The sequence below is a fragment of the Lepidochelys kempii genome, chromosome 27 (genome assembly GCF_965140265.1).
Source record: "Lepidochelys kempii isolate rLepKem1 chromosome 27, rLepKem1.hap2, whole genome shotgun sequence".
Taxonomy (NCBI): Eukaryota; Metazoa; Chordata; order Testudines; family Cheloniidae; genus Lepidochelys; species Lepidochelys kempii.
The window spans coordinates 17,490,328-17,513,935 of record NC_133282.1 but is presented as its reverse complement, the minus strand read 5'-3'; the positions used below and the strand labels follow the sequence as shown (position 1 = coordinate 17,513,935).

Sequence of the window (23,608 nt, the reverse complement as noted above, 5' to 3'; positions counted from 1 at the left end):
GCCCCATGTGAACTGAGCCAGCGGGCTGAGAAGAAACACAATGAATCCCCGAATGACAGCGACACTGACGCGGTGGGAACCAGCCCTCGGGGGGGACCCGAGCAAAGAGACAGGAGGTGGAAGGGTCTTGTGGTCCCCGAACACGGACTGTTGCTCTCCGAGCGGGTGCCTGCGCCCTGGGGCCTGACCGGGGCCTCTGGCTGCTGCCGGAATATAAATGGTTAATCACAGTGACCTGGGCCCCTCTGGGTCAACAACTCCCTCTGGGACTTGGGGAAGTCACCTCAACTCTCTGTGCGGCCCCTGCTAGCCCAGCCCTGCCGGTGCCCCTCACTCCCGACCCGCAGCCCCTGCTAGCCCAGCCCCGGGTACCCCCCGCAGCTCCGCCGGTGCCCCTCACTCCCGACCCGCAGCCCCTGCTAGCCCAGCCCTGGGCCCCCCAGCCCTGCCGGTGCCCCTCACTCCCGACCCGCAGCCCCTGCTAGCCCAGCCCCGGGTACCCCCCGCAGCTCCGCCGGTGCCCCTCACTCCCGACCTGCAGCCCCTGCTAGCCCAGCCCTGGGCCCCCCAGCCCTGCCGGTGCCCCTCACTCCCGACCCGCAGCCCCTGCTAGCCCAGCCCCGGGTACCCCCCGCAGCTCCGCCGGTGCCCCTCACTCCCGACCTGCAGCCCCTGCTAGCCCAGCCCTGGGCCCCCCAGCCCTGCCGGTGCCCCTCACTCCCGACCCGCAGCCCCTGCTAGCCCAGCCCCGGGTACCCCCCGCAGCTCCGCCGGTGCCCCTCACTCCCGACCCGCAGCCCCGCCGGTGCCCCTCACTCCCGACCCGCAGCCCCTGCTAGCCCAGCCCCGGGTACCCCCCGCAGCTCCGCAGGTGCCCCTCACTCCCGACCCGCAGCCCCTGCTAGCCCAGCCCTGGGCTCCCCCCAAGCTTTGAGAACCCCCCACCCCACAGATCTGCCTGTGCTTCCCACTCCCACAGCTGCCTGCTATCCCAGTCCTGGGCTCCCTGCGCCCCACAGCCCTGCCAGTGCCTCTGAATTCACCCCATGGCTGTCCCTCCTTCTAGCCCAGTCCTCCCACCCAGCTCCCCTCCCCGCCTCACTGAGCCCCGTTCCTCTCCCCCCAGACCTGTGTAGCTGTGGCAACGTCCCCGAGGTGGAGATCATCAGCCTGCTGGGGGAGCAGCTGCCCCATTACACCCTGCGGGCTGACACCCTCTTCGGGTACGAACACGACGACTGGCTGCGCACGCCCCTGCTGGCCCCCGAGGCGCCCACCCCCCTGACGCCCCAGCAGATTGAGGAGACCCTGAAGTACTTCCGTGAGTGTCGTGGGGCGCCCCTGGGGGCCAGCGAGGGGACGTGGGGGGAGCTGGGTACTGGGGTCCCATTGGGGGTGCAGGGGGAAGGGGCTAGGGGCCCTGAGCCAGGGCAAGGAGCAGGGCTGGGGGGGGCTAGCTGGTGCCCCTTCCTGGGCCAGCCCCCCGCAGGGCTATGGGGCAGCTCCCCCCCCCCCCTGTGTCCAGGAGACAAGAGCAGAGCGGGAGTTAATTGCAGCTAATTAGGTTGCATGGGTGCAGTGCGGGGATTTCCAGGCTGCAGCCTCCGTCCTCTCTCAGGGACCCCTGCGCTGCCGGATGGGATCAGGGGGCTAGTGAGGGGGGTTTACAGTGAGGGGCTCCTCGGGAGGGGACAGCAAGGACGGTTTGGAGGAGCCTCTGGGGTGCACCCCCAGCTCCCTCTGCCCCCCGTTAGGCAGGGGCTGGTGGCCTTTCCCTCTAGGATCAGGCCTCCCCATGGGACCCAGGCCATTACCAGCTGGTGTCAAATGTGTCTTGCCCCTCATGGGGCGCCTGGCTGCTGTGCGGGCCCCACACCCTGCACCCACTCCAGTGACATTCTGGGCACAGGTTCAGGGGCCTGGTTCCCCACCCAGTGTCGCTGCCCCATGGGCTGAGCCAGTGGGAGCTGGACCAAGCCACTAGGTGTGTGCTGTCCCACCCCCGCTGCCCGCAGGGGGACCCCCAGCTCTGCCGCCTTCAGGGGGGTCCTCCAGCTCCGCAGCTCTCTGGGGGACCCCCAGCTCCACTTCCTGCAGGGGGACCCCCCAGCTCTGCCGCCTTCAGGGGGGTCCTCCAGCTCCGCAGTCTCTGGGGGACCCCCAGCTCCACTTCCTGCAGGGGGACCCCCCAGCTCTGCCGCCTTCAGGGGGGTCCTCCAGCTCTGCAGCTCTCTGGGGGATCCCCAGCTCCACTTCCTGCAGGGGGACCCCCCAGCTCTGCTGCCTTCGAGGGGACCCCCAGCTGCTGGAGTCCTGGAGCAGCCCACGCATAGAGGAGCTGGAACCCGGGGACCAGGACGCACGTTCACAGAGCCCCCATTCTGGGGGCGGGGGGGAGACTTGTGCCCTTTGACCCCTTGGGACTGGTGAAGCTGGGGGGGCCAGGAAGGGAAGCACCATGGGGCCAGGTGGCTCCCCCTCTCTGGGGGCTTTGGGGTCAGAGGTTCGGTGTGGGGCACAGACAGGATTAGTTCTGATTCGTTTGTGATTATTGTCCATGTGTTGTGAGAGCAAGAGGGGAGGGGGCAGATTAGAGCCGGGGGGGGGGGGGTCCTGACAGGGAGGGAGTTATGGGGGCAGGGCAGGGACTGTAGATGGGAGAGGGGAGGAGGTCTAGGTGTGGGGTGGGGAGGGCGTATAAATGGGCCACTGAGAATTTAGCCAAATTTGCCCAGTCCCACTGGGCCAGCTCCGGGAAGGGACCTTGGGCAGATGGCAGCAGTCCCTCCCCTCTGGGACACCCCAGACCAAGGGGCATGGCTGCCCGCGTGTCTCCGACTCCCCCACCCCGGTCAGTCCATGTGTGCTGGGCGGGGCGTGCTGGCTCCTCTCCTTGATCCCGCGTCCTGGCCCATTAAGCTGCCATCGGAAGGAGACCCATGTAATCTGATTGTGGGACCTAAACCGGGGAGCAAATCCCCAGGTGGGGGATTAGGCAGAGGCCGCGTCTCCTGCTCTGCTGCAAGGAGCCTCAGCCCAGCTGCCCCTGGCCATGAACACAAACCCGCTGGGCATTTGGCTGTGGATCCGCCCTGGGGGGCTCCCTGCACCCTGGTGGGGGGAAGGGGTCTGGCTGTTTGGTCTGTGCCCAGCAGGGAGGCTCACTCCTGGAAAAGGGCTTCACAGACACTCACTGAACCTAGCAAGTCCCGTGATGGTCTGATGGTTGGAGCAAAGGAGCTGTGAGCCAGGATGCCTGGGTTCTATTTCTGGCTGGGGGAGGGGAGCTGGGGCTAGGGGTTGCAGGGGTGGGCTAGAAGTCCTAGGTTCCCTTGGTGGCCAAGTCACTTTGCTAGGTTGCCTTGTGCCTCGGTTTCTCTTGGGTTCAGAGCATTAATTCTTGAAGTGGCGGGACTCTGCCAAAGAACAGCTGGGGGCGAAGGGCAGGAATCAATCCAGCATCGTCGCTGGGTGGGTTCCTAGGGCCCGTTTCCCTGAACTGAGAGTCAGGATGAGGGAATGCTGGCAGGGTGGAAGGGTCTGTGTGTCCGGCTCTGGGCTGGGCGCTGACCCATTGTTCATTGTCCCATGGGGATTTGCTTGCGTCTGCCAGTCAGATCTGCCCCATGGGACCCTCCCGTTGTGCTTGCGTCCCCCTGCCCGTGAAGGTTCCCACGTGCACCGGCAAATGCTCGTCCATTATTAAAGCACCAGCATAAATTATTCAAGTCTTCCCCTGCATGGGCCTCCTTGCTACCTTCACCCAACCGTGTTTATGGCAGAGCTGGGAAGGGAGCCAGACCGGTCGCAGCTGCCAGCCAGCCCGGGGACGTAGGGCACCGTGGGCACGGACAGAGAGCAGCCTGGGTCCCTGCATATGGGACTCTCCATGCCGGCTGGAGAAGCCCCTACGGGGCTCACAACTCCCCAGCCATGAGCATTGTGGCGAGCAGACCCCAGATCCCGCCCCAGGAGACAGCACCTCCCTCAGCACCAAGGGGCGTCTCAGAAGGAAGGAAATTCCCACCCAGAAAACTTGGCTCTGCCTGAGCTGGGGCTGGGAGCCGAGGGCTCGTTTGTAGCATCGCTGCTCTGGGACCGGCGCTCGTGAGACGGGCCCGGATTCAAACCCATGCTGCTGAGAGGAACCTGAGTGGTGGGAAATCTGGGACTTGTCTGGGCTGGGTCACAGGACCCCCCCCCCCCCCCGCCAGGAAAACACACCCCGCGCATGTACCCCCCACATTCGGGGAAAGATCGGAGCTCCTCCCATTGCCTCTCGGCATGAGCCGGAGGCTGGAACCCTCCCCTGCTACCCTCCTCGTGTGGCCCCTGCTACCCTCAGCCCACCACCCACCATGGACTAGAGAGCCCCCCACCCACCGCCCTTCGTGGGGAGAGACCCCCAGGCTCCAAGTACAGGCTGGAGACTGGCATTTTCCATGTGCACCCTGAATCCACAGGCCCCAGATCCCCCCAGCACCTTCCGCCCTCACAGGCTTCCCCGTCCCTCCTCCTGGCTGCAGGTTTGGGCAGGTGGGGAGCTCCGCTCCCCGTGTGCAGCCAACGCGGCAGGGGGGCTGTGAATCAGCCCCGAGCGCCCCAGTTCATTAGCTGCGCTTGAGGCAGGGAGGGGGGGGCTCCTGTCATGCAGCCCCAGGTGGCGAGGGGGCGAGGGGCAGCAGGACTGTCTGTCCCACAGGGCCACATTCCCTCCTTCAGACACCAGCCATCAGATTTTGCCTTTGTCGCGCCAAACCAACGGCTTGGGGCCCCGCACCTGCACAGGGATCCACCTGCAGGGTCCGGCCCGGGATTCCCCCTCCTCTCCCCTGGGGTCTGGGCGCAGAGAATACTATTGATTAGACACCCCTGAGCACTGGGGAACGATCCAGGGAGCAGGACCCCCCTCCGCCACAGAGCCCCCGGTCCCTCCTATGAGCCAGGAGAGGGGTCAGGTCAGGGTCAGATTTTCAAACAGCTCCGGCCGATCCCTCCATCTGCGGAGCCCTCCCGGCTGGGGACCGTTCGCACCCTGGCCTGGGGGGGCAGCCCCTGTCCCCTCGGCCCGGCTCCCGGCACTGGCCTCCGGGGGCTGGCTCTGCAGCAGGGGCTTCTCCGTCTGCAGGAGGGTGTGGGGCCAGCCCCAGCCTTGCCCGCTGCAGGGGGCGGCTCTGAGCCAGGTGCCCCTGCAGAAGGATGCAGCTGCAGAGCGACGGGCTTCTGTCAGAGCCGATCCATTCTGCAGGGAAGGGGGGGGAGCTCTTACTGACCCCCCAGAGCCACTCCCACAGATGCAGGCTTAACCCCAGCACTGCCCCCTGCCCCCAGGAGCCCTTTATCCCCAGCATGGCCTGCGCCTCTCGAAACAGGGCACCCTCGCTTTCCAAGGAGATGGTCTAGTCTGTGCCACTCTCCTCTGCCCCCCCCCGCCTGCTTGAATGGGATGTGCCCAGCCAGGTGCAGAGACAAGGGAGACCCTATAAATAGGGGTTGCAGCGGTGGGGCCCCATCACCAGGGGAGGGAGCTGGGCTGGCTGGACACCCCCCCCCCCCCGAGCCGCATCTTCCCTTTGCTCCGGGAGCTGGGGCTTGGCTGCATGTTTCCCCCCGAGCTGTGCGAGGTGGGGGGGCTCTGTGGGCCCCGGGCCATGGAGTTCTGGAGCAGCCCCGCAGCCTACGAGGAGGTGCGCGGGAGCGTAGCTCTGGCCGGCCCCCCGGATCTGATCGCTAACGAGCTGGAGGAAGGTGAGCGCTGGGGCGAGGGGTGAGCCGGGGTGTGGGGGGTGCATTGACCCTGTGTGCTCTGGGAAACTGACCTTTAACTGAGTCCTACTGTATATTAACCCCCCCCCCCCGACACACACACGGCTAAAGTTAAATCCCCCAGGCCCCCTCCCTGGGGCTGTGCCATGTGTTCTGCCCCAGCTGGGGTGGCCGCTCCTCTGGCACGGCGGGACCCGCCTGGGCATTGGCGCTGGGGCAGGCTCGCGGTCGTGCTGCGGGGCTGGCTTGTCTGGTGCCTGGTTTTCGCCCGCCGTGGGTTTGCGGTGGCCCTGGAGCGCCGGGCCCCACAGGTATTGTGTGTTCGTGGGGTGGCTGCCCGCTGCCGAGCTAGCTGCCCCCTGAGCCGGCCCTGCCGCGGTTGGCTTCCAGCCCCCGCCCGGGGGGAAGGGCCCGGTGGCTCCGCTGTGCCGTGCCGGAGCCCCTCAGGGCAGGGTGCCCCTGTCGCTCTCCCCTCGGGGGGCGGCTTCCTGGCCCGGAGCAGTCTGTTGCAGAGCGGGTGCTGCAGACGTGGGGTGGGTCTCAGAGCCCCTTGACTGCCCTGGGGGTCTGCCCTCCCCAGGCAGGGGCAGGAGCCCGCTCGAGTTCGGTTGTGGCCTTACCTTCTGGTAGGGGAGGGCGGCAAACGGGGTCTGCACGGCCTGGCTGCCGGTTCCCCAAGGGTTTGGGCTGGCGGCATTGCCCCCTGCGTCTGTCCAGGGCTGCTGGCGGCAGTCAGGGGTGGGCGCCGGGTTGTCTGGGGCGAGGGGTGTGTGGCACCGACTTGTGCTAGAGAGTAGCAGGGGCTGCGGGCTCCCCTCCTGCAGAAGGTTTTCCTGGACCCCCTCAGCAGAGCTGGGGGCCCCTTCCCGGGGCTGGCATTGGCAGCCAGATGGAAATGTTGGGGGGATGAGGGAGGCACCCACGTTCCCATTCCAGCCACCCGGCAGGGAGGCTGGCGTCACATGGGGCCCAGTCGCGGCCCTGGTCCCCCCTCTGGCTCACTGCAGGGTGCCCGTTGAGGGGAGACGGGGCCTGCGGCTGGAAGGCCCAGGGGTGCTGAGGGGCTCTGGGGGCCAGAGGCCCAATGTGCTGTCAGGATGGTGCGGCGAATACAGAGCTCTGAGCTGGCGCCCTAGACCCCTGGCTGGGGGGCTTTGGTGGCGTCCCAGTGACCCCGAGAGGGAAGATTCTTTCCCCCAAAAGCGCAGGGCCAGGGGCTCCTTGGGGGTGGGGGCTGGCTGAGAGCTGGAGGAGCAGTGCGGGGTTGGGGAGGGCGGGGGGCAGGGCACAGCCAGGGGATGGGGCTCAGTGTCCGTCTCTCTGCATCCCCAAGCCTGACGGTTTTCTCTCCCCAAACAATGGCTGCCAAGCGAATCTACCCCCGGGGCTGGGTTCTGTGGGGCCCCCACTGCTGGGGCAGGCACCCACCCTATGCCTGGCCCGTTCCCGGTCTAACGGGGGGGCGGGGTCTGTATCTCGCCGCGCGGCCTGCAGACCCCAGCAGCCGCCTGGCGCCCGTCACTCACTCACGCCTTAACGAAGCTCACGCTCTAATTATTTCCAATTATGGTCCGGCAGCCTGATGAGGTGCTGGGGAGGTCCCCTGCGGAGACCGAGGGCCTGCTGGGGGAGGGGGCCGACCTCTCGGATCCTGCCCCCGCCCGCCATGCGGACGTGCCAGCCCGCACGCGGGCTGGGTGTCGGGAGCAGGGTGTGGCGCCCGAGGGGGTGGGAGTGCCGGGGGCGCCGGGGCGGGATTAGCCGGGTTGTTGACAAGACAGCAGCTGGGCAGAACGGGACAGACTGTTCCCAGGCCTGGCGGGGCTGGGCATCGCCATGGCAATGCATCGCCAATACGTCACCGCTGACCGGGGCAACGTAATGAGATTTGTGGGATCTCTGAGCTTCTCCTGCTAACCCACTTTACAGGCACCCTGGGCCCCGTGTCAGCCAGGCTTAGTGCTCTGGGTGGGGAGATAGCTTGCTGATCCTCTCACTCCTCCCAGGCAGAGAGTCCCTGCTCCTCAGGTGGGGAAACTGAGGCACACAGCTGGGATGCTTTGTGCCCAGTGCCTGCTTGGCAAGTCAGTGATAACGTTGCAAATGGAACCCAGGCGTCCTGGCTCTCGGTGCCCCTCCTGTAACCCCTAGACCCCACGCCCCTTGGTGGAGCTCCTCCTGCTGTTTCTCTAGCTTGTCCCTGAGGTAGGAGCCCAAAGTGCGCCCTGGCAGGTTTTCCTGGCGCGGTCAGTAAAGTCAGAGCCCCGGCCCCACCGCCAAGGTGCAGGCCCCTTCTGCTTCCCTTCCTCCCTGGGGCGTCTCTCCCCTGCGCTCAGCTGTGTCCAGCCTCCCTGCTGCTGCTTAGGAAGGGCCTGAGGACACGCTGGTGCCGCTTAGTGTCCGCACGGCAGGCAGCTGGCTGTTGCTTAGGCAACCTGCCCACGTCTGCCTGGGCCCGTGGCAGCTTGCAGGGCTGGTGCTTGGCTGGCACCTCTCTGCTCTGCAGCGGCGTGGGGGGTCGCCCCACGCAGGAGGGGAGCTGGGCAGGGGGCTCAGTGCAGCAGGTGCCAGAAAGGGGCAGATCGGCCCTGGCTGGCTCGTGCGGAGACCCAGCAGGGTGTAGCCGAGGGGGTGTCTCATGGGGGGTTATGCCAGGGGTCGGTCGGTCTGCCTGCCTGTGGGAGTGGGCCGTTCTGTGGTGCAGCAGGATAGGGAGAGGTGGGTCTCTGGGTAGTGGGGGTGGGGAGAGCTGGGGACTGGGAGCCAGGACTCCTGGGTTCAACTCCTGGCCACTGACTCTGTGTTCCCTTGGGCAAGTCCAGTTCCCTGTTCGGTGCCTCAGTTTCTCCATGTGCAGAGCAGGGCCAATCCTGACCCAGCCTCCAGGGAGTGGAGCCTCCCGAACTCCTTGCGAGGGCTGGGAGACCCCCACCACGGCTGACGCTGGAACAGAACGGGGAGGCGCTTGCTGGGGAACGGTCTGTGCCCCATGTGGCTGAGGGGAGGCTATGGAGCCTGCTCCCTGCCTCAGTTACCCTTTGGCCTCTGCTCCAGCCCCTCTGTGAGCCTGGTGCTCCCTCAAGAGCTGAGACCCTCTGGAGGCCAGGCAGTGGGAGCCTTGTGAGCAGCTGGACGCATAGTCCTGCCTGGTGTTCCCGGCTTGTCTGGCAGAGCAGGCCGGGTGACAGCCCATGGGGCTGGCACAGACCCACGAGCATCCCTCTCCAGCTGCAGGGGCCCTCTGGGGTGGGGGAGCTGGGCTGTGGGCTGGGAACTGGCCGTCTGTGTCCATTGCACCCGTCCCACTTGTCCTGAGCGGAGACGGGCAACGGAGTTGAACTTAACCCTGCAGGAGCTGGGCTGGGACCTGCCAAAGCTCATTGCACTAGTGAGCTGAGCCAGGTTGGAACCCGGGTGAAGTCTCCTGGCTGCCCCTGCCCACAGCTCTGGGGGGAAACACGGGCAACTGATCTCCTGGGGGAGGTGGGAGATTGGAAGTGACGTGGCCTGGCGAGCCTGGCTGGTGGAGCCGAGCAGTTTCCAGCTTGGCCCTGTGCTGGGATCTCGCTTCCAATCCTGTCTCCACGGCCTGGATTTTTCCATTCCCTCCGTCCCCACGGAGCTCAGTCGGAGCGGTGTCCCGCAGAGGCACGGGGCTGGGGGTCAGCGTGGCTGATGGGGAAGGGGCTGAGTGCAGTATCTGGATTGTGTGGTCACCAGTGAAGTGTGTGTGGGGGGAGAACATTAAGGGTGGGCTGGGAGGTTCTGTTTAACTTTGGGCTTTGCTGAGGCCTTGGCAGGTGGCTCCTGCCATGACCCCTCTGCTCACTACCTGCCTGTCGGGGACCCATCTCCTTGCCCCCCGGAGTCAGCGGCCCCAGGGTGTGAGGGGTTAGATCTTTGTACAAGGATCTATGTCTGAACCTGACACGGTGGTTCCCAGTAGCCACGTCTAAAGTGTATTCCCTGCCAAGCTCTTGGCCTTGATGCTGCCTTGTAGCAGTGAGTTCCACAGACAAACAGTGCGTTGCACAAATAACGCGCTCCCTCTCTTCAGTTACAAATGTGCTCTCTGTCTAAGGCACTTGTCTGGGCCCCGTTCCCATGGTGTCTGAGCACAGCGCAATCTTCATTGCATTTATCCTCGCAGCCCCTGCCCTGGCAGGCAGGGCACCGGGCCGTTCTCTCCATTGGACAGATGGGGAACTGAGGCACAGAGAGGTTAAGTGTCTGGACCAAGGTGTCACAGGACTCTGTGGCAGAGCAGGTCCCCCAATCAGTGCTCTAACTACTGCACCACCCTTCCTCCCTGTCAGCTCCACTGAATGCCCCTTGCTTCTAGAGTGCTGTAGGCGAGCACTGGCTTCCCTTTCCTTGTTCCAGCATGCACCCCAGGGATCAACTTCCTGCCTCTCTGGGCACTCCTGCTCCTGCACATCCTGTCCTACAGCTGTAGTCTGCAGCGGCGGGGCAGCTGATGGCTTGACCCCAGAGGTGGCTGCATTTCAGTGGCAGGTGAAGCCGCCCACCAGGGGAGCTAGGAGGCTCGGCAGTCCTTGGATGAAGAGGGCTGGTGGAGCTGATGTGACAGGGCAGGGAACCAACCCTCTTTATAGATTCATAGATATTTAGGTCAGAAGGGACCATTATGATAATCTAGTCTGACCTCCTGCACAATGCAGGCCACAGAATTTCACCCACCACTCCTAAAAAAGACCTCACACCTATATCTGTGCTATTGAAGTCCTCAAATTGTAGTTTGAAGACCTCAAGGAGCAGAGAATCCTCCAGCAAGTGACCCGTGCCCCATGCTACAGAGGAAGGCGAAAAACCTCCAGGGCCTTCCAATCTGCCCTGGAGGAAAATTCCTTCCCGACCCCAAATATGGCGATCAGCTAAACCCTGAGCATATGGGCAAGATTCATCAGCCAGATACTACAGAAAATTCTTTCCCGGGTAACTTGGATCTTACCCCATCTAAAAATCTTTCTTTCTTGCTCTTGCAGTCCTCTGTTCTGAGCGGGTCGGCAGGATCACAAAGACCTACCATGATCTTGACGCGGTGACCAACCTGCTGGAGGAGGTAGGTGGAGCTGCTTCCCCCTCCTTGCCTGAGGTCTCTGCTCCTCCCCAGAGGTGGTGGCAAACTCACAGTGCCATGCTGTGTCAGAAATGCCACAAGAGGCTCCTGGCTTGGGATAAGAGGGCCCTGGGCATGGGGCAGCAGTTCTGGGAAGGTGGGCTGGCGACTGGTCAAATCTGGGTGGGGAGGGAGGAAGTGTGTAAGGGGGCGAGGGGCCAGTCTGGGGTGGGCGGGGGTGCCTGCCCCAGTTGACAGCAGCCTGTCTCCCCCCCGCAGAAGGAACGGGACCTGGAGCTCGCAGCCCGGATCGGGCAGTCCCTGCTGAAGCAGAACCGGAGCCTGACGGAGCGCAATGAGCTCCTGGAGGACCAGCTGGAGCTGGCCAAGGAGGAGGTAAAGGCCCCCCCATGGGCTCGGGTGGGAAGCCGGGCCCCCATGGCTCTACGTACTGGCCTTTGAGCCAGCTCCCCCTGCGAGCCTGTCCCAGCCCTGCCCCCACATGGGCAAGAGGCGCTCGGTCCCTCGGGCCCATCCCATCTGCAGTGCCCACAGTGAGGGGGCAACTGTCTGTGATGGGGGGGCCCTTGCACTGAGCCCCTCTAAACTCCCCCATGTATTGGTAGCACCCTGGGCTGAAGTCAGGCTGGAGACCTGGCCCAGCTGCTTCCCCCACATGAGTGGGAGCCCTCTGGGGACCCTGCCCAGCCTGCCTCACCCCCGGTTGTGCCCAGTTTCCCCTCTTGTCCCCCCCAGATTGCCCAGCTGCGGCACGAAGTCTCCATGCGGGATGACCTGCTCCATCTCTACACCAACACCGTGGAAGACAGTGAGCCGGCCACAGCCACTGCCACGCCGTGAGTGACCCGGGGGGCTCTGCTCCCATCGCTGGGGGGAGACTCTGCCCTCGGCTGGCTCGGGCCTCGCTTGCTCCACAGAGCCACGTCCTGCCCGGGCCGGAGCTGGGCCCCCAGATTTGGTGACTGAGCGTTAAAGCCTCCGGTCCTGGAGCTGCCCTCAGCTGGGACCTGCTCTCTGAGGGGCAGCTCCTGGGACCAGGGTGGCTCTGCCCCCTTCTCCCCTGAGGTGAGTGCAGGAAGGGCCTTGGGTCCCTTTTCCTCCTGCCTGGTGGATGGGGCCTGGCCCGTCTCCGGGTGGTGCTGGGGGTTTATGGGCCCCTCTCTCTAGGAGGCCCAGGGAAAGCTGCATCCTCCCAGGGGCGGGAGTTTTGGAGGGGTACGGGCTGCCGCCCTGCCCACCGGTGATGCTTGGGAGGGGCTGGGCGGCTGCTCCCTGCCCCAGTGGCAGAGGGTGCCGGGTGCCTGGGCTGCGGCTCTCACGGCCCCTCTGCCCCACAGGCTGCGACGGAACGAGTCCTCGCTGTCCCTGCAGCAGTGCGTCCAGTACGACACCCTGCAGCAGAAACTCAGGGGCCTGGAGGAGGAGAACCAGAAGCTGCGCTTGGAGGTGAGAGCTGGGGGCAGCCCGCTCTGTGCCAGGCTGGGCTGGCGGGGGGGGGGGCAGCCTGCTCTGTGCCAGGCAGCCAGTGACCTGGCTGGAGGGGGGGGATTCTTGGCCTGAGGGATCTCTCTGTCCCAGCCGCTCTCCCTGGCTGGCCGCTGGGGGCCCCTTTGCTCCTGCCCTGGTGCTGGGGGCGAGCAGGGGGCTGTTCCTGATCGAAAGCCCTGCAGAGTCGGGCCATGTTGTGGAGCCGTCGTGGGGGTGCGGGTGGGGGGTCTGGTCACCCCGTGGCTAATGCTCCTTCTCTCTTTCCCAGGCCACCAGCATCGCCTCGGAAACCTTCCAGTACGAGGACCAGGAGCAGCAGCTGATGCTGGACTGCGTGGAACAGTTCTGTACGTCGGCTCTGGGCTCCTCCCCTCCCGGGCCCTGCCTGGGCCTGGCCTGTGGGGGGGCAGGGGGCTCTGTGGGGAGGGGGCTGCAGTGGCCTCCCTTTGGGTGCCAGTCCCCGCACGGCAGTGAGCTCTCCCCAGTTCAGACACCGGAGACTGTGGGCGCCAGGCACGGGACCCAGGTCTCCATGGGGCACGGGACCCAGGTCTCCATGGGGCACGGGACCCAGGTCTCCATGGGGCACGGGACCCAGGTCTCCATGGGGCACGGGACCCAGGTCTCCATGGGGCACGGGACCCAGGTCTCCATGGGGCACGGCTGGGCTGGGTGGGCGCCCCCCCCCCAGGCCTGGCTCCCTGCGTGGGGCTAACCTCCTGCCCCTTCCCCCAGCTGAAGCCAGCCGGCAGGTGGTTTCTCTCTCCGAGGAGCTGGCCCGCAAGACTGAGGACACGGCCCGGCAGCAGGAGGAGATCAGCCAGCTCCTGGCCCAGATCGTGGACCTGCAGCAGAAGTGCCGCATGGTGAGTGCTGGGCCCGGGGAGCGCCCTGCGTCTGGCTGGCGGCCAGGCCTCTCCCTGGAGGGGGGCAGCCCAGCTGGAGCAGCCGGGGAGGTGGGTTGGCGCCGAGGGAGGGGGCGACTGCAGCTCTGACCCGCCGTGTCTCCCCAGTACGGCGTGGAGGTGGAAGAGCTGCAGCAGCATCTGGCCACGACGAAGGAGGCTCAGCAGAAGCTGCGCACTGAGGTGAGCCCCTGGGGGGCGGGGGGGGGTGCTGGGCCCCCGGCGCTCAGCCGCTGCTGCTCCATCCACCGGCCTGATCCCTGGCACCCACGGGCCCAGACTCGCTCTCTGCCGCGCCGCCCTCAGGGAGTGCAGAGCATGGGACGTGGGTGCAGCTGCCATGCTGAGGGCAGTGGGGTGCCAGGCCCGGCTCCCCGTGCCCTGCCCTGACCCCCGTCCTGTGCCCGGGTAGCTGCAGGACCTGCAGGAGAAATACGCCGAGTGCGAGGGCATGCTGCACGAGGCCCAGGAGGAGATCAAAACCCTGCGCACCCGGAACCTCCCCAACAGCACCCTCAGCCGGTACAGCCTGCTGCCCGTGGTGAGTACGGCCCCGGAGCACCCGGCTGCGGCGCGGGGGGGAGGCTCCCTTCCTGGGCACTGCCACTGTCCCCATGCGTGGGTCCGGCGGTGCTGGGCGTGTTGGAGCTGCGCTCCTGGGTGCTGCCACCCAGGGCGAGCTGGGCATCGTGCCACGTTCGTGAATGGGCTGCCTGGGCCCATTGCACCAGCCCCGGGGGAAGCCGGCATGGCCCTGCCTTGCAGGGAGAGGGAGGGATGCGTGAGCTGTGGCATGTTGAGTGCGTCTGTGCTGAGCTCTGGGCACTGGTGCCCATGGGGTGCCTGGCTCCAGGCTGCTGGTGTTTCCCCTCGCTGGCCCCACTGAGACACCACGTGCTTTCTGCCTGCAGGACTCGCTGGCCGCGGAGATCAAAGGGATCATGAGGAAAGGAGCTGACAGCTCACCCTCCTCAGAGTACAAGTGAGTCTCCCCCTTGCTGTGGGGCTGGGGCAGGGGAGCCGGCTGGCCGCCAGGGCGCGGTCTTAGCTACAACTCATGGGACCCAGCGAGCCTGCTGTGTCCGGGGGTGGGGGCCCTGAGTGGACCCATATAATGGATGGGGGTTGAGGGGGTGTCCCCTGGGTGCAGATGAGGGCTGGGGTGGCCAACCCCCCAATGATGCTGTCTGGGGGAGGGGTGGCCGGGCAGGCGGGCCCCCGGGGGAGGGGAGCCCGCTGACGGGTGCTGTCCCCGCCCAGGAGCTACAAGCGGGTCTTCGAGACGGTGAAGGTCGTGAACCAGGCAGTCAAAGCCAAGTCGCGTGCGGAGTCACCCCAGAACCTGCCCGGCTCCAAGCCGTCCTCGGCCCTCCCCTCGGCAGGGTGCAGCCGGGTCAGCACGCCCCGCACCAGCTACTACGGGTCAGACAGCGCCAGCCTGGCACTGGAGAGCCTGGAGAGCGCCCTGTAAGTGCCCCTACCCCACACTCGGTGGCTGGGAAGGCGGGTGCCATGCATTAGTGGGGTACGGTCAGTCGGGGCTTCCACCCTTCCCCCTCCCAAAAGATCTGTGCTGGGGAGGGACACCGGGGGGCTGCAAACAGCCACACTCAGCCCATACCTGATCTCCGCTGGACTCTGCAGAGAGATGCTCTCCTGGGGAGGTTTATGTAGGGTCTCCTTGATGATGATCATACTGGTGTGTGAGGTCCAGAGCAGGACCCCCGACGGGGGATTGGAGCAGCGTGGCTGGGAACATGGGTGGGGCCAGCCATGGCCCGGTGGGATGTAGCTGGTGTGTGAGATCAGTGCAGGTGGCCCCCTTGGCTATGGTGCCAGGACCCAACCCAGCAAGGGGCTAATGGAGATGAAGGGTCTATCCCATAGATGACTGTGCCCTAGTCCTCTGAGCCAGCTTCTCACCTCTGTGGGGCACAGCCCTGGCACAGTGCCCCTTGCTCCGGGGTGGTGCTCAGGAGGCATGGTGTGACCCTCCTCAGGGCACACCCAGCTGCAGGGCTGAGCTTCCAGGGCCGTCCTAACTCTATCTCCTGCTTCCCCGTGGCAGAGGCGAGGAGAAGCTGCGAGGCACTCCGGGCACCCCGGGCAGGCACGACCTGGAGGCCGCGCTGCAGCGTCTGTCCGCCCGCCAGGAGAGCCATGCCTCGGAGCGCTCCTTCTTCGAGACGGAGCGCGAGCAGAAGCTGAACCAACTGGCCAGGGACGTGGAGAGCTCCAGTGGGTTCCTCACGCCCAACGACAGCATCCTGTCCACCAGCACCAATTACTCTGGCAGCTCGGAGCACACCGGGGCCTCCGGCTTCTCCCTCGGCTCCCTCTCCTACCTGCCGGACAAGCTGCAGATCGTCAAGCCCCTGGAAGGTGAGTGAGGGGAACAAGCAGGCCTGGGGCATCTCGCACAGAGTGTGGCCCCAGGGCAGGAGGTGAGGAACAGGCCAGGTTTGGGCTCAGGCCCAAGGGGAGCCGCTTGGAGGAGCCGCCTGCGTCAGCCTTGGGAGTTAAGTGTTGTATTAACTGAAATTGGCTTATGCAACACCGTTGGCCCAGTTAGTCCGTCACTGGACAGCGTTAAACAGCCATGAATGAGGTCCAGGGCTGGGCATCCGGAGTCCGCAGCCTGCGACGCACACGGGATCTCTTTTGGGGAAAAGGCAATATGCCACATTTATTGGGAAAACAACAATTCACACACCCACATGTCGATGTTATAGTTACCAGTTTGGATCCATCTAGTGGCCAGCTCGGTTGATCACAGGTAGGGAGGAGCTGGGTTCTGTTGGTCGCGACAAAATGCTTTGGGGAAGTGGCAGGACAAACCCAAAGTTTTATGGCAAGGCACCTCGTGTTTTTTTAGTGATTTTTTTTTTTTTATTTTTTTTAAATTGGGACTAATGAGTTTTGCATCATTATGCTGTAATTGTTTGAAGAGTACTTGGTTTGGTTTTTTTAATTTTTATTTTTCAAGTTTTTTAGGGAGTTATCCTATGCTGGTTTTGATTACAGATCTTTTGTCCCCATTGATAGGTGCCTGTTTTATTTTTAGAGTCATTAATTTGCTGCCATCTGACATTTCAATAGGGGTGTGTTGCAATCTCCTGGCACCCTTACGCTTGTCCTCCGTTCCTCCCTAGAACATCTGGTCCAATGATGGCCTTCACACTTATCTTCTAACACACACATTCCTCACTCTCTCACACAACAGAATAGATTTACACAGAACATTTGAACAGGAACATCAAATTGCAATGCAAGAGAAAACAATCACTGCATTCTTTTACTTATTTCAAAATGCTAAACCTACAACAAAGTGGTGACCCTAAAAGGTCTGTTACTGCCTCAAAATCAGCTCAGAGACCGATTCTGGCTGATGCATCTCTACCAATGGCCCATTAGGCCATTTCTTCCTGCTTTCAGAAAGGGGGGCTGGCAGGATATGGTCAACTCTTACATCAATACATTGAATACATGCTACATTCTTCTTTATCCTTCATTCTAAAGTATACAAAATACAAACCTAAAAATCCTCCTACTACAGGAGAAGACAAACCGGTTAAAGCCTCTGACGTGGAAGGGGTCAGTGAGGTGTTCAGTGGAACACGTTTTGTTCTCTCCCTTTAGCTGGGGAGTTCTAGCAGGAAACCCCCCTAGTGTGGCAGGGTCTCGCTGGTTAATGCCTGTCCCGCGAGGGAGGAAGGCAGCAGCCAGGAGCTGGAGCTTTCCTTGTGGCTGCTGTGAAAGTCCAACCCCGTTTCATCCCAGGAGGTGCAGGATTCAGCTGGAGCCGGGAGAGGTGGCGATGTCTCTGCCCAGTCTGCTCAGGGGGTCTCTGCATTAGGATGCAGATGGCCCAGGGTCCCTGGAGAGGGGGGGTGTGTGTGGGGGGGGGACATGTAGCAGCCATAATGGTGAAGCTTGCATCAGGAGACCCTCTGCTCTCTTGTCTGTCTTTGAGGCCCCAAAGAGCATTTGGGGCGGGGGGGGGAGAACAGCCTGTCCCCTTATTTGTCCCATACTTAGGCCTAATACCCAGCACCCCAATTTTGGGTCCTTAATTTCCAGTTCCACCATCTTGTTTTTACCAAGCCCAGTTTCAACAGTCCTTGAGGTCTGGCCTCAGGCCAGTCTGTCTCCATGCCCCGCCCCCCCGGCCTTTTCCCATCACCATTCAGCCATTCGGTTATTGTGACCCTTTATGAACGGTCACTCCCTCCTCCCAGCTGAGCTCACCATTTGAGTCCATTTTAAGACCCAATTCTCCCACCAGTGTGTCTGCCCCCCCCGCCCCAGGAGCCAGCTGGGGTGATGCTTGGCACTGTGAGTGCTGCTGCCCTCCAGGGGCTGGGCAGAGCCGCATCGCCACTGCTGGGGTCCCCTGCATGGCAAACATGGGACATTCCCCCGCTGCAGCAGGTGGCTTGGCGGGCTAGAGCCCTAGCGATGTCCGTCAGCAGCTCTGGGCACTGGGGCCCCTGGCAGCATGGGACGGAGCGAAGGGCTGGAGATCTGCATGGTTGGGGTCTCTGTCCCCAGGCTCGGTGACTCTCCACCACTGGCAGCAGCTGGCAAAGCCCAACCTGGGCGGGATCCTGGACCCCCGGCCTGGTGTGCTCACCAAAGACTTCCGGCAGCTGGACGTAGACCTGGAGGAGGTCTACAACCTGAATGACCTTGAGGAGGATGACGTGGACCTGAGTGTGTTCCCGGCACTTGCTGCGTCCACGCCTTCCAAAGCCAACGGCTGCTCCAGTGGTGAGCCAGGGCCGGGGGGTGGGTGGGTGTGTGTGTGTGTGTGTGGGGGGGGGGGGTTAAGCCTGCCCTGACGGGACCCTGAGCCAGCAGCAGGCAGGTGTCAGCCTGGCCCTGCCTGGCTAGCGGGACTCTCCATGCCCCCTGCTGGGGTGCAACAAGGCTGGCGTCCTTTGCTCCAACCCATCCAGGTGCTCCCAGGACCCCTGCCGCCGTGTCTCCTTCCCATGTCTGTCTGCATGTCCATCTTGTCTCGGTCATCTGTGTGTGGACGCTCTGTGTCTGGCTTTCTCTCCAGTCTCTTGCTGGGCAGCCCAGGGCCCGAGAGACTTTCTTGCCACCGTCCCTGTGAGGCGCTCCAGCCGCCCAGGGAGCTGCTCTTGTTCAGCCTGGTGTGTACAAAGGGGCCCTTGGTCTGCTGTGCGGAAACATCAGCCTTGGTCCTCAAATCTGCCCCCGGCTGGGGTCCCCCGGGAGCCCTACAGAGCCCACCGGGGTCTCCCTGCGCCCGTTCCCTGCTGACTCACTGGGGGCCTGTGTCGTGCTGTAGCCAGAGCCCTGGGCCCCGGGTTTTGTCTCTGGTGCCCAGGTCGGTCGGTCTGTCCATCCCCCACCCATACATTAACCCCGTGTCTCCTGTCCGTGCCAGTGTTCCGCTCCTCCATTAACAACCTCCCCCAGACTCCATCCACCTTCACCATCACCACCTGCCGCATCCTGCACCCCAGCAAGGAGATCACCATGGTGACGCCCAGGTAAGGCGGCCAGGGCCCTGCCCTCCATCCCCATCGTCTCCCTGTGAGCCAATCATCCCCTCTAACCTGTCTCCTTTTCTCCCCCCGCCCCCCGGGCTGCTTTACTGGCTCCTGGTTCTAGGCAGCGACACTCCTGGGGCAGGCGCCTCTGCAGCCCCTGACGCTCTGAGGGGCTCGGTGCGAACGTAAGAGTCCCCGTATCACGCTGGCAGAGCCGGGCACGGCAGCCCCACAGACACTGAGCGCGGGGGGCGTGTGCTGCAGGAAGGATCCCTCCAGCTGCCTGTCTGGCAGGATCCTGGGGGCTTACAGAGCAGGGAGCAGCTGTTGGGAGGTGACGAGGGGGCTCTCGCCAGCTGGCCCCTGCTCTGGGTCAGGACTACACCGTCCCCCAAGTCTGCCCCCCTGCAGGCTGCGAGGTGTGAGTGGGGTTACCGCTGGACTGCAGAGGCTGGCCCAGGCTGCTCTTCCCTACGTACCCCACTGCATCCCCCACAGCTGTGGGGGGGATTCGTGCCTGGCTTGATTCCCAGCTGCGCTTGGGAACTGGCAAACCCGGGCATCCCTGCCGTGCCGGCTTCTTGCTAAGAATCCCCACTCCCTAATGAACCAGTGGGTGGCTGCTCCTGGTGGGCTGACAAGCCCGGCAGAGCTGGGCCCGGCACTGGAGCAAGAGGGAACGGGCACCTGTTGCCTCCCATCAGATGAAGGGGTTTCTGTGCAGCCCAGGTGCTGCTTTAGGAGTCAGATCTCTGCAGAGACCTGGCACTGACTGACATGAATGAGCAATTGGACATCAGGAGCCAGACCCCCCTGAGCTGAGATTCCCAACTTGCCCGGTGCCCTGGCACTGCCATGCTCCATGTGTGTAGGTCGAGCCCCTTCTGCACGTGGAGGGAGCAGCCTGGGTCCAGCCTCTGCCTCTGGGGAGCACTCACTAACCCACTAACCAGTAGCTGCCTGGGACACAGGATGTGCCATTAACCCCCCTCCCTTTTCTCTCTAGGCCTAAAGAGACTAACGTGGCTGCACCAGGCGGGAGGTGCTGCCCTACCCTGGGCAAGGGGGGTCCTAAACTTGCTGTGGGCTCGCAGCACCTTGTGTGACTTGGCTAAGGGGGGGTGTTGGCTGCCACAGGTTAATGGTAAAGGATTCGTTAAGTAAACGAGCTAACTGGACCAGTGCCTGGAAAGAGGAAGCTCCTTGCCCTAGGGCCGAGCCAGGGACTCTCCAAACAGACCCAGTCACTCCGTCAGTTCTCTCCTGGGGCTGCACGGGGGGCAAATCCCTTCAGTGCTGGCAATGGGCTGGCACTGGGTGGAGCTTGGCTGGGTCAAACTGTTCACACTGTGCTGGGCAGGGACCCCGTGGCACCTGGACAGTCAGGGCCCCTGGGGGCTCAAGATGACTCAAGGTCCCAGAGCAAGTCAGGGACAGAGCCAGGAGTAGAACCCAGGAGTCCGGAGCTTGGCCCAAAGCAGAGCTTTGGGGTGGGGGCATGCCAGAGGTCAGGGCACTGGGGGGGAAGCTCAGCCCAGAGTGAGAGCTCCTCTTTCCTAGGCCAGGCCAGGCCGGGCCTGTGGGCCTGCCACCTCCTTGTACTGACCAGCTTTCTCCCCTCTCCTCCCCCAGTCTTTATAATACAGTCGTGCCCTCTTGTGGACCCTTTGAGAGGCTGAGTGCCGCTGGCCCCCTGCCCCAGGCTCCGGATCCTGGCCCCAGGCCGCTGGCTGCGCCTCTCAGGCTCGTCACTCTGCTGCTGGAGCACGGCATCTCCGCCTCGGTGCGAGCGAGCAACGCCCTGGCTGCGCTCCGGGCGCCGGAGCCCCCCTCCTGGCTTTCCCCCTTGAGGGAGCAGTGGGACAGCCTGGGGGGAAGGTCTCTGGGCAGCTCAGGCTTGGCTCAGCCTTTCCCTAGGGCTGCCGGGCTGGAGGACAGCGGGGCCCCTGGGCCTAGCGGATCCCAGAATAAGAGCAACATCTTCAGCTGGAACCTGGTGGAGAAGCTGAAGAGACTCAGGCTGGACAACGTGGTGGCCAGAGGAGAGGCCTCCTTCCGCGGCGCAGAAGAGGCCAGGCAGCCCGCTGGGACACCGGCCGCCACCACCACACGGCCGTGAGCTGGTTCTTGGGACTCTGCTGCTAAGGGGAGCCTGTGAGCCTCCTGGTTGGGACATGACCCCTGCAGAGCAACGTGGGCCTCCCCATCACCCCCTCCCCAGAGCCCTTTCCAGCCAGGAGCCAGCTGTGGGGGGGAGATGATCCCTCCAGGTCTTGGCTGCTGGCAGGAGCTGGACTCTGCAGAGGGATCTGCTCTGTTGTCTCTTAACTTATTTCCAGGCACTTAGTGGGTCCCCTGGGTAGGGGCCCCCCACAGGTGATGTGGGTGGGGTGACCGTTTTCTGAGTGGCAGTGACGACCAGTGCATCAGTGGCTGCTGTTTAATAGGCATCTTGGCTCTCTGCCACTGACCTGGGCATAGGGGACGTGTCCCCAGGGTGGCTCAGGCTGCCCCATGACAAGCCCCCCGTCCCTCCCTCCCCCAGGTGCAGCAGGTCTCCCGTGTGCCCCATGCCAAGGGGGTGAGGCCAGGGACACTCTGCTGAGCTGGAGCTTAGCTTTGGGCTGGGAGGTTGGCTCTGGTCTCTTCAGAGCAGGTGCATGGCTGGGGGAGCACTGAGTGCACATGGGGGCTGGGGGACTCCTGGGGGGCTGCGGGGCAGCTTGTGCTGCCTGTCAATCTTGCAATGATCCACTGTCCTGTCCTTTTCCAGACACACACCCCCTCCCCCCCCAGGATGGCAGCATCTCTGCCTCCGCTGCTCCGGGGGCGTCGTGTCAGGATCACAAAACTAGGTCTGGAAGCTCGGGGGCCGAGGGGCAGCAGCTCTGGGGAGGGAAGCTGGCACAACCCCTGCTCCTAGGGGCTCTAGCTCCCTCCCTGAGCCCTGAACGTGTCTTCAGCCGCGGCAGGCGGGCACAGCTGGGGGTGGGGGGTGTCTGCCCCTGGAACAGCAGGCAGGGAAGGGGCTCAGGTCTCTGGTTTACATGTAGGTGGTGTGGGTGGCTCCCACCGCTGCCTGGTCTCCCCCCTACACCCACGTTCACTCTTAGCCGAGCGCAGCGGTGGGGAAGGCCAGGTCCCGTGGCTGTCAATGGGGTGGGGGGGGCTTAGGATCTCGATGAGGAACAGGCAATATTGTTCCAGCCAGAGAGGGGGCAGTGACTCTTATGGACAGGCCAGGCCCTCCTCTCCCAACAGCCTGAGGCCTAGGCCCTGGGGGGAGAGGAAATCTGCTGTCCTGAAGGGGCCGGGGTCAATGCAGGATGTTCTGGGCTGTCCTATGGGCCCTGCTGTACTGTTAATATTGTACAATAGCAAATGCCCAGCCCTGCCGAAGCAATTCTGGCCCGAGTCCCTGGAACTGGGCTGTACTCGACCCCAGCGGCGCATGGCCCCGGGCCGACCTGTCTTTTTAAAACACTGAGATTTTTCAACAGCTATTTTGTCTTGTATCAATAAACTAAGCTAGGGTGTGAAGGCCCCGCCCCTTCCCAGCAGGGGGCGGGGCCTGCATGCTGCTGGGGGTGTGGCTCTTCCATGCACAGCTGCTGCTGCAAGTCCTGCTGTTTTCGATAAGTCTCTGCACTACCTGGAGTTTGTGCCCCTTCCCCCCCCGACTCCCCAGCTGTGTCGTTCTGGTGAAATAAACGTGATGTAATCAGAAGTGGCTCTGGCCTGGTGTTCGTGGTGCCATCTGAGCGGGACGGGGGCTTGTGTGACCTGACCCCTCAAGCAACGGCTGGGCCTGCCCATGACCAGATCCCGGCAGTGGGGAGGTCTCTGAAGCTGCCCCCATGGGCTCAGTGAAGCAGGCGTGAGGTGGGGCACGGGGGGGTCAGCTGTTTGGCTGCAGCCATTCAAAGGTGGTGCCCCATGGGGCAGGAGCCAGGCGTGTAGGCACCAGCCCGGGTGAACGCTGCAGGGACCTGCCGGGGGAGGGATAGTGCTGCCATGTCACCCCCAGGGGACTGGACTAAAGCAGCTCCCCCTGCACTGAGGGTGGCTGAGAGCTGCTTGGAGGGATTGATTGAAATACCCCTGCAAGCATGATCCCCTGCCCCCTGCAATTAGCTGGCCAGGACTGGCCCAGCAGCTGAGCTCTGGCATCCTCCACCCTGTCTAGGGCCAGGGGCCAGTGCTGGCAATTTTACTACAAGTCTTGCAATTGTTTTCCTTCAGCCCCAGCTCCTGGAGTCACGGGATTGTCAGGCTTTCTCACCACTCATTCTGCTCTTTGGAAGAACTTCTCCTGCATCAGGCCTTGACTAGGGAGCCCTGAACATGCAGGGCTAGTGGGCAAGAAAAGTGATGGGGCAGAGGAGAGGGCAGCTGCTGGTGGGGATGAGCCCTATCCTGGGGCGGGGTAGGGGGGAAGCATCCCTCCCTCCCTCCCCACATCTGGCCTTGCTGTCCCAGGCTGGCCAGGGAGCTGCAGCATGACCAGACCTCACCCCCACATTGGCTCCGCCCGCTGCTGCTCTCACCCCTGCCCCCCTTGGGGCTGGGACCTCTGATGCCCCTCAGCTTCCCTACCCCATCTTCACCTGGCCCCTAGGGCACCAGCTCATCCCTTTGCAGGCTGCCCCCCTGTGCCCATAGAGGGGCCTGGAGCCCCAGGCTGGACCCCCGCCTGCCCTCCACCCCCAAGCTCGCATCAGCCTGGCTCGGGCCCCAAGGCGGTGCAGCTGTGCACACCCACGGCAGCGCTTAGTTTGCTGTGCCCTGTGGCCTCTGCCAAGGAGGCGAGGTGGCCTAGGGCGCTT

General features: G+C 63.9%; 1 protein-coding gene across 3 annotated transcripts; it reads left to right on the top strand.

The window, feature by feature from the left end:
* Positions 1-5,600: 5,600 nt before the first annotated feature.
* On the top strand, positions 5,601-22,509 carry HAP1 (huntingtin associated protein 1). 3 transcript variants are annotated; one of them, XM_073325755.1, is made up of 15 exons: positions 5,601-5,748; positions 10,773-10,849; positions 11,126-11,242; positions 11,603-11,703; positions 12,205-12,313; positions 12,624-12,702; positions 13,091-13,221; positions 13,369-13,443; positions 13,673-13,801; positions 14,172-14,242; positions 14,521-14,727; positions 15,329-15,642; positions 17,812-18,030; positions 18,677-18,782; positions 20,415-22,509. In XM_073325755.1, the coding sequence occupies exons 1-15, from the start codon at positions 5,601-5,603 to the stop codon at positions 20,899-20,901; spliced, it is 2,370 nt and encodes a 789-aa protein (XP_073181856.1). In that variant the 3' UTR covers positions 20,902-22,509. The 3 variants fall into 3 exon arrangements, with proteins under 3 accessions (XP_073181856.1, XP_073181857.1, XP_073181858.1); XM_073325756.1 differs by having other exon boundaries at positions 5,624-5,748; positions 13,679-13,801; XM_073325757.1 differs by lacking the exon at positions 18,677-18,782 and having other exon boundaries at positions 5,624-5,748; positions 20,415-20,553.
* Positions 22,510-23,608: the final 1,099 nt, after the last annotated feature.